At 33.3% G+C, this 19,512-nt stretch overlaps 1 protein-coding gene across 12 annotated transcripts in view; it reads left to right on the top strand.

The window, feature by feature from the left end:
* SCAF8 (SR-related CTD associated factor 8) overlaps window positions 1–19,512 on the top strand; it is a 196,476-nt gene that overhangs the window by 35,523 nt on the left and 141,441 nt on the right. For all 12 annotated transcript variants that reach the window (XR_005025059.2, XR_008992719.1, XR_005025062.2 and 9 more), the window contains 5 exons: window positions 921–1,004; window positions 4,267–4,311; window positions 13,926–14,087; window positions 16,194–16,347; window positions 17,189–17,319. Coding sequence is in view for 4 of the 12 variants with exons in the window: in XM_036886732.2 (XP_036742627.2) it covers window positions 921–1,004; window positions 4,267–4,311; window positions 13,926–14,087; window positions 16,194–16,347; window positions 17,189–17,319 (576 nt within the window). In the remaining 8 variants the exon portion in view is untranslated. The remainder of the gene's footprint in view (window positions 1–920; window positions 1,005–4,266; window positions 4,312–13,925; window positions 14,088–16,193; window positions 16,348–17,188; window positions 17,320–19,512) is intronic.

Genomic DNA, 19,512 nt, shown 5'->3' with positions numbered 1-19,512 from the left:
TTTTTGAGAGAGGGTGGATTATTGCTAAACATTAGTGCCCTTGTTTTCTAAAAAGTTTTGAGATTTAATTCACATGTCATACAATTAATCAGTTTAAAATGTTTAATTCAATGGTATTTAGTCTGGTTGTACAGCCATTACAAAAGGCAATTTTAAGTTATTTTCATCACCCCAGAAAGAAATGCTGTACTCATTATGGGTCACTCCTCATTTCTCCCCAACTTCTCCAGTTGTAGACAGTTAACTAATAAATTTACCCTTTCTGGACATTTCATGTAAATGGGATGCTGTAATACATGATGTTTTTAATATGCCTTTTTTTAACTGAGCATAATGTTCTCAAAGTTCATCTATTTTGTAGCATGTGTCAGTACTTCATTCCTTTTTCATGGCTAATATTTCACTGAATGGCTAGAACTCATTTTGTTTATTATCAGTTGATGGATACTGGGTTGTTTCCACCTTCATAACAAGTTTTTTATGGAAATGTTGCATTGACCACCTATGTACAAGTTTTTATATGGACATTGATTTTCAACTCTCAAGTATATACCTCAAGTGGAATTGATGTGCAGTATTTCATATTATTATGGTTCATTTTTTGAGAAACTGTCAACTATTTTCCAAGATGCTGCACCATTTTATATTCCCACTAGCAGTGTACAAGGATTCCAGTTTCTCTGTATCCTTGCTAACACTTGTTATTGTCTCTTTTTTATAAGTAAGTAAGTGTAAGGTGATACCTCACTGTTTTGATTTGCATTTCCCTGAAGGCTAATGAGTTGAACTTGGTTTTTAGAAGAAAAGCAGCACTGAGATTTCATTGAGAGTATAAAAATGGAAATGTTTGGTAATTTCATGTAATTGCTTAGTGGTAATTAGGTTAGGTGTATTTAAAATTTGTTGTTCTTTTTCATCAGTTGTATTCCCTGAATGACTACAAACCACCTATTTCTAAAGCAAAAATGACCCAAATTACTAAGGCAGCCATCAAAGCTATTAAGGTGAGTAATAAATTTTACTCTTGTGTTTTCAAAAGAAAATACTGCACTAAGATTTTAGAGGAGGTATAATCTTTATAGATTGTATATTTTCTTCCTCTTTACAGAGTAAATGTTCATGGAGAAAAACACAAAAATGAAAATCTATCATCTGTAAACTCTTCTACCTAGAGATAAACACTTAACATTTTGATAAGTATTCTTCCATAAACTTTGAAACAATCATTTTACCTTAATTTTCTTAGGCAGGTAAGATTTTAGACAGCTACATTGTGCAGAATGTGTTTAACACTGTTACTTGTCATGCTTTCTTCACAGAATCTTGAAATACGATTTGATAAAATATTTCTAAATAAGAATTAGTCTATTGATTTTTTTTTTTTTAACTAATTCTATTGTAGATTTGAAAAGGGGCCATTATGGAAAATAATTGAGCCTCATTGTACATAGGACATTTGAACTATGGGGAAGAGGTATAGGCATTTAGCCCCTGCTCTGATAATAGCGCTTTTGAACACATATTGACTCATGGATACTTCTGAAAATCTCAGAATAGGTTGGCCTTTCTCTGAAGAAATACCCATATGCACAAAATTTTGCATAACATTTCTTGGCTTTAAGGACCTTTTGAAGTTTAATCACAGACATCTGTTCAAGAGGTGCTTATCCCTAAAGCTAAGACTCCCTCGTTTAGTAGGATGTTAAAATTGACTGCTTATTTTTAACTACATAGGTGTTAGTCTATGGATATATGGTGAAACATTTTTCTATTCTGAATAAGAACATCAGCCATAACCAGAAACACCAATTACTCAAATAAATAGTCTTTGAATAACCGCATTATGCATTAGATTTAACAAATTGCTCTTGAGAGCTAATTGCCACTAGGAGAGAATGCAGGTTGCTAGTTGATGTGTTCTCATAGCCAAAGCCTAGTTTTCAGATTTGTATTTAGTATCTTACAGCATTGTAGTTATAACCCCTGTATTTATATGCAAAAAATCAAAGAGGGGATAAAGACAGTGGCCTGTAGACATGTTTAAGCGAGAAAATTTCTTTGAAGAAGTGATTTTTCAGGATATCTAATCGGCTTAGTATGGAATGTTAAGTCTCTTGTGCTTTCTTTATACTGTTCTGCATCATGATCAGATTTTTATGATCATGATCCTAAGAGAGTGCAAACATACTATATTTTTACCATTTTTATTCTGTGAAAATTAGCAATTGATGTGTGGAGAAGACTCCATAAGGTACAAGTGTTAACATTATTTCCACTTTTCTGATGTTGAAGGGCCTAAGAGAAATTAACTAATTTGAAATAAACAGAATAAATACAAGTAGAATGAATATTCTACTGTTTTGAGTTATTGTTTTAAATTTTTTAATTTTGAAAAAAGTCGTATTGCAGAATATTATAATGAGCAACACATAGTCTATCCTTAGATTTGCCAGGTAACATTTTGCTACTTTTGGCTTGCTTCTGCATACGCACACAGGTGCTTTTTCATTTGAGAGTTAGTTTCACATTTCAGTCATAATAGCATTTAATCCTTAAGTACTTGAATTTGAATCTCCTAAGAACAAAGATGTTTCCTAAGTAACCACAGTACACTGATCACATGCAAGAAATTTCACTGTGATATAATACCATTATCTAATATACCTACTTAATTAATACCTACTTAAATTTACCAGTTGTCTCAGTATTGACGTTAGTACTTGTCCCCTATATCCCTGCTTTTCAAGATTCAGGCAAGATCACACATTACATTTATTTGCCTTGTTAACGATTTTATTTTGTTTTCATGTCATTCACATTTTTGAAGAGTTCAGACCAAATGTTTTGCAGTACTGTATTATTTTAAATACATTTAGTGTACATATGTAGAGAATTTGAACTGCCTTTTAAATCAGATTTGAATGATACTCTGTTATTGAGATAAGTTACTGTTTTTTTAATAAGTGTTTAGAGACATGGTTATTTTAATGGTTGCTTGTTCACATTGTACAATGTCAACAAAAGCTCACAGATAATATATTGTGGAAGAATGTATATGAAACTTTGAATTAAATTTTAGCAAGTGGCATTATTCTGAATTACATATGGTATCTAAAATAACTTAAAAATAGGAAGCACTGCCAAATTGTTTATTAGCAGAATAGTTTAATAAAAACCACTCTAATTATTTAATATTTTGTATATTGATTTTAAATATTTAAGTACCTGTAAAGTACTTAATAACTAAAAAAAAATTTTTTTTTTTTACCTTTTACTTAAGTAACTTAAACTGTTGAATGAAGTTACTTTATAATAAGGAAATTCTAGACAGACTTAATTGCAGATTTGATTTGGCAAATATGAATAATGAGATTTCCTTTCATTTTTTGGTTACATAAATATTGGATTTCATGGTGCTGTTCACTTGAATGTTCTTGTGTCTTTTCAGTCTAAGGGAATGTCCATTAAAAGTATATAATTCATGAGATCAGAAGTATAAATACAAGCACAGTTCACCTTCTTTAAACAGAAATATGTTAATAGGCAGTTGCCATCAAGGTATTAAATTTTTTAAGCCCAAATTGTAGATACTTTTTGTGCAAGCTATAATTTCCATTTTACCCATTTTCAGGTTTATTCATAGTGTTTATAAAACAAACCTGTTTTCTCATAGTTGATAATAGCCCATTACTAATCCTGAATCTGTGCTCATTTCACTTATGATTCATTTTGTCTGATCCATGAGAACGTTTGTATCTCTATCTTATGTGCAGTTCTCTTTTCCAGGAGGAGGAGAAGGAGACAATGACAGTGAAAACAACTTCCTTGCCTACCTTTATTGATGCTATTTGTTGACAGTTTATGGTTTTTCTAGTACTGCTGTAACTTAGCTGATAAAATGATACTACAGTAAATCTTTCCCTTCTATGAAAGGAAGAATATACATCTGCCAGTGTGATTATTATAAGTGTTTTGCTCTCACCATAACTGTTTGTGGAAGTATGCCTTCATAAAGACTGATAGAATTCTTTTGTATCTGTGTTAACACATTTTGGATATACTGACTCAATACCTAATTCAATATAATCCCTTTTATTATTTAGATAACTAGTTGCTTATGAAGGTGACTGATATGAATGTTTGTTTGCTTCAAAATTCATCATTAAAATGAATTGTTTTTATAGAACTTTGAAGCTATTGTAAATCCAGTAGCAGGAAAATTATAATCAGATTTTAAAACCATGCTTCATTTTTGTTTTCTTTTAGTTCTATAAACATGTGGTACAAAGTGTTGAGAAATTCATTCAGAAAGTAAGTATATAATTTTCCATATATTTGCTAAATGTACTTTAGTTTATATTGTCTTGTGTTCTTTTTTAAATCAAATATGCAAGTTAAATTATTTTGATGGACTATTCAAAAGTGATTCCATTTATTTTCTGTTGAAGAAATGAGAAGTTCCTATGGATAACTCTAAAAATGGTAGCTTTCAGGTAGATGTTTTTGTTAATTTGTATTGCTATAGTGAGCATCTGTCCCTTGAAAAAATTGGTGTCAATATGATTGCTCTTTAATGAAATTACAAATTCATTGCTTTTTATGGCCTTTACAGAAATTCTCACTTATCATTTCAAGGTGAATGCCTAGAGAGCAGCTCTCCTTTTAGATAAGGTGTGGATAAATATTGCCTACCAGCCACTTCTTGTGCTGATTCATTTTGTCTCACCTGTTAGGACATTATGCAACTCAACATCTTATTATGTAGACCTGAAGTTCCATTTTCCAGGGTAAGCAGAGGAAGGTGAAGTTGAAAACAGTTGTCTTGCGCACACTTAGTAATAATGCTTTTTATAACCAAGATCTGAGGTGACTAGATAATAGTTCTTCTGCCCTCTTTGTGATCACTGTCTTATTTGTGGCACAGTTTTCAGCAAGACCACATAAAATGTATGAAATGATACTATAGGAAATCTGTACCTTACTGTAATTAAATTTAGGTTTTGTACTCTGCCCATGTTCAAATGCCTAGATGTAGCGGAACTAGTTTGAGAGTTAGAGGTATATGGCATCAAGATTGAGCAAGTTTGCAGTGTGTTTTCTTGAGCAAAGTAGTTGACTGGGTGAGGGGTGCACGGATCAATGTGAGATTACTGTGTCATTAAACTAGCTAGGTAACCTTCAACAAATAAGGACACCTTTATGTGATTCAGCTTTTTTCTCAGTCTTGTTTTTTCAGTACCAAAAGTATAAATAAAACATTTTGAGATGAACAGCTAATGAATTAAGGCTAAGACATGGGGTAAAATAACAAGTAAGTCAAAGTGTAAAATAAGAATGTGGTAAGCCTTTTTTGTGCTTAAGAATTACCTAGGGATTGTGATAAATGCAGATTCTGATGCACTAAGTGTGGAGTTGAGATTTTACATTTCTAACTATTGTTACTTGATACCTTTGCTGTTAGTTCAGAAACCACCATTTGGGTTTAAGGAATAAAGAAGAATTGAAAAACAGTTTTTTTGACTGATTAGATTTGGGGCAGGGGCACTTTTAATAAGGTATTTCAGAATCTCAGGAAGACCTTGGGTGAGCAAAATTATCTCCGTTGTGAGGTAATTGTAGAATCAGTCTGAAGAAGCAAGTCAATATCTGGCTGAAAATTATTTTGAAGTAAAGAAAAGGGTGGAATTTAATCTTTATTGCACTTTAAGATATGAAATTCCACATAGAAATAAGAAAACTAAGAGGAGAAGCTTCGTAGTGTATGCACAGTTTGTAACTGTTTGCATATACTGTAAAGTGATGCATTAACAAACCCCATTTAAAAAATATTCTTAGTAGAGAAACAGTAAGACAAACTTAAAACACCAAACTACTTTATGCCCCAGTTGTACAATCTGAGAGTTAAAGGTCCCAGGAGGGCCTCCTTGAGCTTGGAATATATATAGCCTCCAGAGGGAGGCAGAATCTGGCACATTTTGATCTTCCTCTTCCTTTACAGAGAAATACTTCTCAGTCAAGTTTAATGAAACTTTGTACACAGACTCATATTCATGGTTTTGTAGACCTTCAGTTTTGTCCATAACTCCATGTTCTTCAATCATTAAGTTTCTCAGCAGCCTGAAAGACATATGATATGGCATCCAGAATAGCAGAATAATTTTTGATCTTTTGCATTTAGGAGGTTCATCAACAGTTCTGTTATGCCTCATTGAAGCAGGTATACAATCTGTTCAACCCTTCTGTCACTTGTATAATTGCTCACAGCCCATACAGCTTCCTTTTGGGTCTTAAAGTCTGCATTAGAATGCCAAAGAAGAATGACATTCCTCAATGTCTGGGGAAAAATGTAAAAGCTTTGCACCATCCCCCATTTAAAACAGATTCATCAATCGATTAGTGTAATGGTAGATTAAAGTGTATAGTTTTAATTAGGCTTTCTATTTTGAGATAATTATAGATTCACATGTAATTTATTTGGTAGTAGATTATAATGATACAGAGAGATTGCATATACTCTTCATTTAGTTGCCCCAAATAGTAACATCTTGTATAACTGTGGTAAAGTATCAATACCAAGACATTGACACAATCTACCAACTTAACTCAGATTTTACCAATTTTACATGCCCTCATTTGTGTATCTATATATTTAGTTCTTTGCAGCTTAATCACATGTATTGGTTCTTATAACTACCACTGCAGTTAGGATATAGAACATTTCCACCACCTTAGGGATCCATTGTATGTCATTTTTTATATAGCCACACTCAGCTCTCTTCTCCTCCCTTCCATCCCAGGGCCTAGCATTCACTAACCTGTCCCCTGTCAGGTTTTTGTAATTTTGTAATTTTGTCATTTCAAGAATGTTATTTAAAGGTAGCCTTTTGATACTGGCTTGTTTTACCCAGTATAATTTCCTTGAGATCCATTGAAATTGTGCATGTATCTAATAGTCACTTCCTTTCTATTTCTAAGTAGTGTTTCATGGTATGGATGTACCACGGTTTGTTTAACCAATTACTTCTTGATGGTCATCTGAGTTTCCGTTTTTTGGGCTCTTGTGAATAAAGCTGCTGGGAAATTCATGTATAGATTTTGATGTGAACATAAGTTTTCATTTCTCTAGGTTTGTGTGTGTTTCATTTTATAGGAATCTGCCAAACTGTTTACCAGAGTAGCTGTGCTATTTTACATTCCCACCAGCAATGTATGATTCATTCATTTTCCACATTCTTGCATCATTTTGGTGTTAACCACTATTTTTTATTTTAGCTATTCTGATAGATGTGTAGTGGTATCTCTGTACTTTTGATTTGATTTTCCCTAATGGCTGATGATGTTGAATGTATTTTCATATGCTTATTTCCCATTACCAATGAAATGTCTTTTCATGTCTTTTGCCCATTTTCTGGTTGGATGGATTTTTTTACTGTTGAGTTTTGAGGGTTCTAGATATATTCTAGATATAAGTCCTTTGTTGGTTATATGGTTTGCAAATATTCTTTTCCCCATTAATAGTTTCTCTTTTCATTCCGTTAACACAAGGGGTTTTGCAAAACAAAGATTTTAGTTTTGATGAGGTTCCAGATTATATATATTTTGAATACTAGAGGAACCCTATTTTTCCTTCATCCTATTCTTATTGGAACTTTAATATTGGTGGGCTGGGGAATAGATAAAATACAAGTAAACATGGAGCCAGCAGGGTTGTGATAGGAAACCTGAACCCCATGCCACTTGCTTTGTTTTCTGCTCCACAGCTCTTGAAGTATTTGCACAGGTGCATTGCTTCAGTGAAACCCAGTTTGTAAAACCACAGGATTAGAATATTATTTATAGTAGTAAATACTATTTATAATACTTAGAATAGTAGAATATTGTGGCCTTTAATCTCTGGTGTGGGTACACAAAGGTTTGGGTGCTTGGGCACAGATGTTTGAAAGGGGTAAATTTACTTTTGTACTTTTTACTAATATTCCTCTGCCTTGGGATATTTTAGATCCATTCTTTGTTCCATATGTCTTAAATTTACATTTGAAATATATTGAGCTTTTTAGTCATTGTTAATCATTAAGATAAATTTTTGCCTGTTTATACACATATGTAGAAAAGTGCAGTAAACATAATGCATGTAGTTAAATTTTTATAGAGAAGACCTATGTAACTACCACTCACTTCAAAAAAACAGAACTTTCTAAAATCCCCAATAGCCTCTTCCTGATCATATCCTTCCTCAAGTAAACACAGTCTGACTTCTAAGTTAGTCACATCCTTGCTTGGCATTATAGTATTGTTCTACAAGTTGGAATTCTTGAAGTAGTTTTAACCTACTTTTTAATTTTACGTAAGTGGAATCCTATAAGTATTTCGTGTATAGTTATTTTACTCAGTATCATCAGTTTTGAATTCATCCCTGTTGTGTGCAGCAATATTTGTTTTAGTTGCTGTATATATTCCATTATGTAAAGAAACTGCAGCTATCCACTCTGTTGACATGCATTGCATGTTGTATGATTATATGTTTTTTAAGTTTTTGGAGTTATGAACAGTACTGCTAGGAATACATTTATAAATCCTGATGCACCTTACATTTCTGTGGGAGTGCTAATTGCTGGGTTGTAGGATATACATACCTTGAACTTGGCTAGATGATACCAAATTAATTTCATAAAGGTTATACTAATTCACACTTCCACTACCTATGTGTGAGTTTGCATTGCTCCCATCTTTAGCAACACTTATTAGACTTGAATGCTTCTAATCTGGTGTGTCCTAGTTAAAGGTTATTTAAAAAAGATACTACCCTAATAATCACCTTCACTCAGGGAGTTAAATTACAACCAGCATTAAGACTTACTTATCAAGATGTTCTTTAGACTGTTAGGGACTCATTAAATAGAATGAATTTCTATAGTCAAAGAGCAAAATATCCCCTATTACCAGAAAGCTAAAAAATAACCAGGTTGCTTTATGATTATTATTTTCTTCAGATTTAGTATTATCATATCTAATTCAACTTCAGATATTTTACTAAGCTGTGTGTGTATTAAATTTGGATTTGTTATCAGAACTGGGATAATATTTTTTTTCTTGCTTGCCATTTCTCTTCTCCCTTAGTTGTACAATGACACTCCATGTTAGTGAAAGGCTAAGTCATCTTCCATCTCTTGCTTCCTTACTCGTGTGACCAAGGCCCTCTGAATGGAAGGAGGAGAGGAGTTAGTGATTTCCCATCATACTTTTCTGGCTCAGGTGTTGTCGAAACAATTGCTATTGTGAAATTTCTGAGATTTCCACAATTTTTGGAAAACTTAAATCATGAGTCTTGGAAATGACAAAAGAGTTCTATGTTGAATCTTCCTTCCCGATCATTATACCTTTTACTTTCTTCTCTTTACTGCATTAGCTAGGATTTCCAGTATAATGTTGAAAAGCAGTAGTGGGGGAAGGGGGGTGCATACATACCTATATGTCTTGTTGTCCATACCTGATCTTAGTGGGAAAACTTCTAGGTTGTTACCATTAAGTACAAGGTAGATTTTTTAAAGAGCTTGTACTTCTGGACTGTGAGCTTCCCATGTGCTTCTCAGATTTTTTAATCTGTCTTTGGTGGAACAAGATTGCCTTCTCCCAGGTCAGTTAGGCTCTGCTAAAATCCCCACAAGGTGTGCTCTGGTTAAATAGTCTGTACTGAGGGCATAATGTGTTAAAGAAGAGACCATTGCTGGCTATCTCAAAATGATTCATTTTCCCCTTCCCTGCTAAAAGCATGAGAGGATTTTTCTCCAGTATTCACTGTGAGAACTCATGTGTTACCAGGTATGACTATGCTGGGACAGCCCTCCTTTTTTAACTGCTGCTGTTGTTGGCATTTTTCAGTGCTTTGCAAGTGCAGACACACACTCCTTTTTTTTTTTAACCACTGTAGCTTGGATTTTTTAATACCACTTCTGGCAGCTGAAAGTGGAAGCACAAATTCTAATCATAGAATCATTAAAGTGTGTTCATATATTGCAAGGTATGTATGTGGTCCTGCTTCCAGATGGCTTCACAACTGAATTTTACCAAACATTCAAAGAAGAGCTAATTCCCATGCTCTTACAGTATTTCAAAAAATAGAAGAGGAGGGAATACTTCCAAACTCATTCCATGAGGACAGCATTCCTCTAATACCAAGACCAGACAAAGGCACCACAAAAAAAAAGAAAATTATAGACCAATATCCCTGATGAACATAGATGCAAAAATACTCAACAAAATATTAGCAAATATTAATTTAAAAAAAAAACTGAATTCAGAAATACATCAAAAAGATTATCACAACCGAGTAGGATTTATTCCAGGGATGCATGGATGGTATAATATTTGTAAATCAATCAATATAATATATCACATTAACAGATAGAAGGATAAAAACCACTTGATCATCTCAGAAGATGGTGAAAAAGCATTTGACAGAATTCAACATCCATTCATGATAAAAACTCTCAACAAAATGGGTGTAGAGGGTATGTATACCTCAACATAATAAAGGCCATATATGAAACCCACAGCCAACATTACTTAATGATGAAAAGCTAGAAATGTTTCCTTTTAAGATCAGGACCAAAACAAGGATGTCCACTCTCACCACTTTATTCAACATAGTACTGGAGATTCTAGCCACCATGACAGTCAGACAAAACAGAGAGATAAAAGCATCCAGATCAGTGAGGAAGAAGTTAAACTGTCCTTATTTGCAGATGACATAATATTATACATAGAAAATTCTAAGGACTCCACCAAAAAACTGTTAGAACTAATAATTAGATTCAGCAAAGTTGCAGGATACAAAATTACTAAACAAATCCATTGCATTCCTATGTACTAACAACAAAGTAGCAGAAAGAAATGAGGAAAACAACTCCATTTATAATTGCATCAAAAAGAGTAAAATACCTAGGAATAAGTCTAACCAAGGAGGCGAAGGACCTGTACTCTGAAAACTGTAAGACACTCATGAGAGAAATTAAAGATGCCAATAAATGGAAATCTATCCTGTGCTCATGGATAGGAAGAAATAATATTGTCAAAATGGCCATACTGCTTAAAGCAATCTACAGATTCAATGCAATCCCTATTGAACTACCAACAGCATTTTTCAGTGAACTAGAACAAATAGTTCTAAAATTCATGTGGAGCCACAAAAGCTCTGAGGAAGAACAACAAAGCTGGGGTGGGGGGAGATTACGGTCCCTGACTTCAAGCTACAATAATCAAAACCAGATGGTGCTGACACAAGAGCAGACCCATAGATCAGTGGAACAATAGAGAGCCCAGTTACAAACCCATGCATATATGGTCAGTTAATATATGATAAAGGAGCCATGAATATACAATGCAGAAAAGACAGCCTCTTCAATAACTGGTGTTTGGAAAACTGGACAGCTACATGCAAGAGAATTAACCTGGATTAACGTCTAACTCCATATGCTAAACTAGAAATGAATCAAAGACCTTAATGTAAGAAATGAAACCATAAAGCTCAGAAGAAAATATAGGCAAAAGTCTCTTGAATATAAGTATCAGCAATTTTTTCCTGGACACATCTCCTCAGGCAAGGGAAACAAAATAAAAAATAAACAAGTGAGACTACATCAAACTAAAAAGCATCTGTATAGCAAAGGACACCATCAACAGAACAAAAAGGCAACCTACAGTATGGGAGAATATATTCTTAAATGATGATATAGCCCCATCTGATAAGGGGTTAATGTCCAAAATATATAAAGAACTCCTGTGCCTCAACACTTGAAAAAAAAAAAAATGGGCAGAGGACCTGAACAGACACTTCTCCAAAGAAGAAATCCAGGCACATGAAAAGATGCTCCTCATTGTTAATCATCAGGGAAATGCAAATCAAAACCACAATGAGATATCACCTCACACCAGTTAGGGTGGCCACCATCCAGAAGACAAACAGCAGCAAATGTTGACGAGGATGCGAAGAATGGGGAACTCTCCTATACTGCTGGTGGGAATGTAAATTAGTTAAACCATTGTGGAAAGTAATAAGGAGAGTCCTCAGAAAACTAAAAATAGAAATACCACTGGACCCAGTTGATCTACTTTTAGAAATTTACCTGAAGAAAACAAAAGCCCTGGTTCAAAAAAGATATATGCAACCCAATGTCTATCACTGCACTATTTACAATAGCCAAGATATTGGAAGCAACCAAAGTGTCCATTAATAGATGAGTCCATTAATATATATTAATATATATATATGGTACCATATACACAGTGGAATATTATTCAGCCATAAAAATACTGCCATTTGTAACAACATGGATGGACATAGAGGGTATTATGCTAAGTGAAATACATCAGGTGGAGAAAGACAAATACCATATGATTTCAACTTATTTGTGGGATATTAAAACAAAACAAAATGAACATCAGTAGACTCATAGACACTAAAAAGTGACTAGTGGTTAACATGGGGGAGGGGTTGGGGTGGGTTATGGTGGGGGGATAAAGGGGCACAAAAATTCTCTAGCATAATAAAAGTTGCTCGCAGGGATAGTAGTACAGCATAGAAAATGTAGTCAGTGATTCTGTAACATCTTTCTGTGATGACAGATAGGAGCCACACTAGTTGGGGTAAGGATTTAGTAATAAGGGTAACTGTTGACCTACTGTGTTAACATTTGAAACCAATGTAAGATTGTATATCAATGATACTTAAATAAAAAATAAAGGAATGTGGTCCCACTTACCTAGAAGGTCCTTTGTCAAAAAACTCTGACTCATGATGCTATAATAATCTGAATAACATTAGAATGAAAATACATAAAGGTGTATTCTCCCAGTCACTGTCTTCCACTCCCAAAAAGGGCTGTTTCTCTGCAGCACAAGACATTGGAAATTACTGGTATGTAGTTTGAGGATGGTGTAACTGAAAATTTGGTATGATGTAGCCTTTTTGTGATGACAGCACTAATCTCAGCTGAAAATCTCATTAGAAACATTGTATGTATGTGTTGTGGGGTGGGTGGAGAATTCTTTTCACACTGGAACTCAGATTTCCAAGAAGAGTTTTTCAAGAATATAATTGTGATTTAGGGCCATATTATGATTTCCAGGAAATTATTTTGGGTGGAATACTTAACCTAATTACACCCAAAAGTTCAGCTTTTTACAGCTACAGTTCCATTTTAACTAACATATGTTTGGGAAGTAGCTTTTCTTATGCTTTTGGATATGTAGACCAATGAAAACAGTGCACTTGATAAAAGGATTCTTCATTGTGTTTATCTAATGAGATAGACTAGAAAAGCTTGTGGCAAGAAAATAGGAGACTTATACATTCCTCATTTTTGGTAAAGAATAAGAAAGTTGAGAAACATGTATCAGTGGAGTAGCTAAAAAATGTTTTTGTAGGATAACGAAATCATAATGGTAGTGTCTTATCTTTCTAATTGGTATGGTATTTGAGAAAAATTTTGACACTTTGGGCTCAGTGTATTTAGAGTTAAAATTCTCAATTTGTTATTTGTTCCTTACTGGTACAGAAACCCTTTTGTTAGGTGTTTTAGATAAAGTCTAATGTGCATTAGCCATGCTTTTTCTAGAGCTCTTCTTTCCTGAATTTGCTGTGTCGTCCTATGTGACTTTTCAAAATCATTTAAAAAATTTATTATTATAGTACCTTATATATCCTTTTGTTGTTTGTTCAAGCCAGTTACACAGTACTTTTTTAGAACTTTATGCCAAAATAGATTCTTTAAAGTTCCATTCCAGAGAAAGATGGTGTGTAATAGTCAGCACTTGAGTATTTATTACCTCAACAATGTTTTTGTATATTTGTATAGGATTTATGATGATCTTTGTTAGGAATTTTACCTTCTCATTTCCTTCCCTTTCCACTTTTCTTTCTTCATCAGTGTAAACCAGAATATAAGGTACCTGGACTTTATGTTATCGACTCCATTGTACGACAATCTCGACATCAGTTCGGTCAAGAAAAGGATGTATTTGCACCCAGATTTAGTAATAACATCATTAGCACTTTCCAGAATTTATATCGCTGCCCTGGGGATGACAAGGTATGATGCTGTTTTTTTTTTTTTTTTAAGTCAATACATTACTCTTTTGGTCTTAATGATATTCTTTAGATTATCTTAATTTATGATTTTGCATTATGCTTTACTCTTAGTTATTCCAGATTTGAATATTTAGTTATTACACTACCCATATTCCTTTTGTTCTTAAAATTATCTTCAACAGAGTGGAAAGATATAGTTCAGGTCACTACTTTTCAATTTATTCAAGCAGTTGGTGTTAAAGAATCTGCTGTAATCAGCCGTTGGTAATTATACTAGTAGCTTATTTATTCACATATGCAACCAATTCATCATTTTAATTAATTGATCCGTGCTGATATTTACCAGTTTAGTGTCTGCAAAATGGATTTGTGAAGCAATAATTAAGAAAATAACTGCATATCAGAGCACTTTTGTTATGGTAGTGTTTTACTAGTGCTAGAAACCATATTACTAGGTCTGCTAGATCTGAATGAATATTTTATACAATATAAAAATAAGACTTTGTACTTTGAGGGAGAATAAAAAAAGAGAAGTTTATCTTAATACGTGCTCAAAGATTACTTGAAGGTTACTTATTTTGGATGCTGATTTAGAAATGCAGTGTGCTCTGCAGTATTGGTCATGTAGGAAAAGTTAGGAATAGATGAAGACTAATGGTTGCTGTAAGGAAAAATCATAAAACTTAAAAGCTTACCACAATCTTTAACTCAAGTCCAAGATAAGGTAGTTGATTTATCCTTATAACTATAATCTTTAATCAGAAAAAGATTTTAATGGGTAGATATAGAGACAAATTTATTAATGTAGTCCTTGTAAACTATTCTTGGATATGCTTTTTGAGACAAATTTTTAAACATTGGTACTTTGATAATTCTATGCAGGCAAAAAGAATGTTTCTAATTTTAAGTGACCTATCATTGATTCTTAAAATATATAACTTAGAATCCTACCTAAAATAACTCATTTAAAACTTCTATTTAAATATTTTCTGAAATAACTTAATCATTTTGATACAGAAATTCACTAATTTGGATTTGGATTTCTATCAGTTAAAATGAACAAATAGCCTTGAATTTGTAGACTTCATAATAGTATATGTTTCTCAGTTATAATAGAGTTTAGGATGTAGGGACTTTTTTTTTCACCCTAGTAGGAAAGAGCATATTGATACTGTAATAACTAGAAGCATTATTTGTTTGATGTAGTTAGATACATAAAATATACTTGTCAGATACTGGCTAATTTTGAAGTACATGATGAGTATCCTCGGGAACTAGACTTTTCTATAAAGAAAAAAAATGTAAAGTACTTTCTAATCTTACAAAGGAGAATTAGTCAAATCAGAAGTATGAAGTATTCTTTGTATAATTTTCTTATGCTTCGTTTGAAGAAAAATTTTGTGTTTTAATCCAGTTTGGATACAGTTTGAAATTTGTCAGTATAAGGGATTTAAAGATAAATGAGATCATTACTCTTAAAATTGCTTATTCTTAACTATTACAAAGTTTATACACTTAACAAGTCCCTTTTTAATACTTAATATCTCTGTCATTTCAATTATTTTGTTAATGGAGTAAGTGCATTACTTTAGTCAGTAGTTAATTCTTAGGGCTCTTTACAGGACTTCTATATGCTGAACAGTTGGGAAAGAAAGTGAATTTGGTTAAATTCTTAGATGAGGAAATAACCTCCCCTGTCCTTAGTTTTTAGAATGAAATATTTAAAAAGTCACCTAAGGGCTTTGTCTTGAAGTTACTTATTTGTTTAAAAAATAAACAAAATCAACTGTAAATGTAACTTTAGTGCTGAGATGAATTGTGATTGCCTCAACAGCCAGCCATAACCATTAATCTCATTAGACGTCACATAGAAGCAGAAGTTGCCGTTCTTGTAAATGTAGTTTTCATTTACCTTGAATATCAGAATGAACATGATTTTCAAGTGCATTAAGATTAGAAAATGCAAAATTACAGAAACATAATTTCAGGGGTAGAAAGAATTACAGAAGTTGTTACTGTATTCTCATCCACTCCAGAATAGTCTCTGTGAAATGACTGTGCTATTTTGAAGCAAAACATCAAAATTCCACTTTTCTTTCTCCTCTAGAGTAAAATAGTGAGAGTATTAAACTTATGGCAGAAGAATAATGTATTTAAGAGTGAGATTATTCAACCTCTTTTGGATATGGCAGCAGGAATTCCCCCTCCAGTCGTTACACCTGTTCTGGCCAGTACTACCGCTGCCATGAGCAATACGCCAGGTATGTTGCTCTGATAGAGATTTGTTTTCTAAATGCTGTGCTCACAGTTTTCAGGAGATTATCCATGGATATAATAATAATTTGATGGTGCAGGGGAATTTGTCTAGCATTAGGTAATAGAAAGGAAAAGAATTTTGAAGGAAAAATAAAATCAGGAATTATATTTGTATTTCTTAAATATTAGAAAGCTGAATTTTTTAATCTCTAGAAACATGATGAACTTTGGGAAATTGTATCAATTAGGTTTTTCCTGATTCAAATTGTCTATATTAATTTTTTTTAATTTGCATGTAAATCAACTTGTTATTTATAGTATGTACTGGGGGAACTTAATATTTATAAGGAACCCTAAAAAATTGTTTATTAGAGCCTAGAATGCTTTAGTAATAATCTCAAAATCATGTATTTTCAGGTATTTAAGTGACATTTAAAATTTGTTATCATAGTCCAAGTATTAATATTTTGGTATATATTTAGTTTTTCTTGTGTTTTTGATTAAAAATCATTTTATATATGCTATTTTATAATTTTATTATATATACTATTTTATAGTTTTTCATAAAAGATTATATTTTTAATATTTATGTCTTTGTAAGATTTTTAATGACTGGTAAGTATTATAGACATTTTTAAAGTAGTAGTTTAGTTAATTGAGGATAAATATTCACAAATTGTTTTGGTATTTTTATTTTTTAGCCTAATTATTCTGTAATGGTTTTCAAAATGAAGACAATAAAAACATTTATATAAATATGTATATATTAAAATGACAGAGCAAATCTCTCTACATTTCCAAGTCTTACATATTTATTGAGGTGGGTGCAATGTCTTTTTTTAAAAGGAACTCCTGTGACACCTGTTACTCCAGCCAATGTGGTACAGGGTTTACCCGATCCATGGGTATCTCAGATAACAAGTACAGATACACTTGCAGCTGTAGCTCAGATCTTACAAAGTCCTCAAGGCCAGCAGGTGAGCAGCTTTTTAATGTTGAGAATGCCTTAGAACTCTATTTTCCTAATGTACTTTTTCATAATGTACCACCTAAAAATTTTGTAGACATTGGATCACATTATAATAAGTACTCTGTATGTAACTTGTTTTTTTCATTCAGTAATTTAGCATGAAAACCTTTATGTCATTAAGGGTTGTTTTATAAAAATAATTTGTTCTACACCAAAGTACTGATTTAGCACATAGTTTGTGCCAAACATTGTTAAGCGCTGTTGTTACTCTAGTAATGAGACAGAAGAGGTCTTTTATCTTGGAGAAGATGTCTTTGTATCTTAGGGAAGAGAGACAAAAAAAGCATGAAACATTATGCGGATGGTGATATGTGATTTAAAAGAGGGTAAATCTTTAGAGAGATGAGGTTTGGGGAAGGGGTCAGAATTAGGGTAGCCAAGAGAAGGTGTCTTTGAGGAAGTGGCATATAAATTGAAACTTGAAACTAGTCATGGCAGGATATGAAGATAGCCCATCCTTAGTATCTGTCCCTCTTTCTGTTTCCTTAACCTGTCCTTTGGAAATCAAATTAATGGTAATCTTTACATAAAACTCCCTGAACTCTCTTTTCCACATACTCATATGGTTTCAGTCACCTTTAAGTTTTTGTTGAAATGTCACCTCAGTATGGTCTTCAGACAGTGATTTAAAACTGCTAACTTTGCCTTTTATCCCATGCTACTTTTCTCTGTCACCTGCCTTCCTTCCTTCCTTAGCACTTACTTCAGTCTCTTATGTAGTATAATTTATTTACTTGGTTTATTCTGTCTTTTCCTAATGGAGTGTATGCTGTACAAGGGCAAAGATTTTTTTTTGTTCACTGCTGTATCTCCAGCATCTCGGTTATGGTAGTGGTCAGTACATTTTGTGGCATGAGTGAGTAATGTGCAGAGCTAAAAGTGTTGGGTACACAAGAGGTTTTACAGTTGAGCTGTGTGGAGGGTAAGATGACCTGTGAAGGTAAGTTATTAGTGACAGAGTTGAAATGGTAAACCTAAGTGTGTGTATAGGTTTCAAAAGATATAAATGGTGGGCTGAGAAATAAAGGATTCATATACTAAGCAGTGAGAAATTGCCAAAGATTTTTATGCGGAAGTCACGTGGCCTGAACAATAATCAGTGGGAGAGGAGAGAGGTCAAAAGAGAGGTAGGTAATTGGTAATAGTGATAATGGAAGAGAAGTACTGAAAATATGCAAAATAGTTGGGTAGCAGACTCTCTAGAAGGACAGTCTCAAAAAGACCATTCTAGAGTTCTAAAAATATAAACAACAGTTCATTTATAGCCTGAGATTGGGTCCAGTTTCTACAGTTTTGCAAAGGTTGGGAAACCAATTTGGATGTAGATAAAATTGCCAAAATACTAACTTTATTTTTGTGATAATGATATTTGAAGATAATTCATAAAGCAAATGTTCTCATTTTAAAAGGTACCTATTAAAATAAATACTTGTGGCAGAAAGGATTTCCAGGAGAAACAGTACGAAGAGAGTTAAGACATAATAATAGAATATGAAGTCAGAGTAGAGGGAATGCTGCAGTGGTTTGGTCCTGGGTGATGGAAAGAGTAACAGTGTTACTGGGGAAAAATGGGATGTCAAAGGAGCAGTTAAAATGTGTAAAGGAGAAATAATAGGTCATTTCCCTTTTCCCTTTCCCTTCCCATACTCCCTCCATCCTGTCTATTCTGGAACTTCCTCAGTACAGTAACAGTAACTCAACTGTCATATGGTTTGTTTTTTTTTCCTTTAAAAAAAAGCTTTATTAAGATATAATTCACATACCATAGAGTTCAGGCATTTACAATATTTAGTGTACAATTTTTAAAAATTTAATCTTATTTTTTAAATTTTGCTATCATTAATATACAGTTACACGAGCAACATTGTGGTTACTAGATTCCCCCCATTAGCAAGTCCCCACCATACCCCATAACAGTCACTGTCCGTCAGCATAGTAAGATGCTATAAAATCACTACTTGTCTTCTCTGTGCTGTACTGCCTTCCCCATGCTGCCCCACTACATTATGTGTGCTATTCGTAATTCTCCTCAATCCCCTTCTCCCTCCCTTCCCACCCCTCCGCCACCTCCAGTCCCTTTCCCTTTGGTAACTGTTAGTCCATTCTTGGGTTCTGTGAGTCTGCTGCTGTTTTGTTCCTT

This window comes from Manis pentadactyla, chromosome 12 (genome assembly GCF_030020395.1).
Source record: "Manis pentadactyla isolate mManPen7 chromosome 12, mManPen7.hap1, whole genome shotgun sequence".
Taxonomy (NCBI): domain Eukaryota; kingdom Metazoa; phylum Chordata; class Mammalia; order Pholidota; family Manidae; genus Manis; species Manis pentadactyla.
This window is presented reverse-complemented; position numbering and strand designations above follow the sequence as displayed.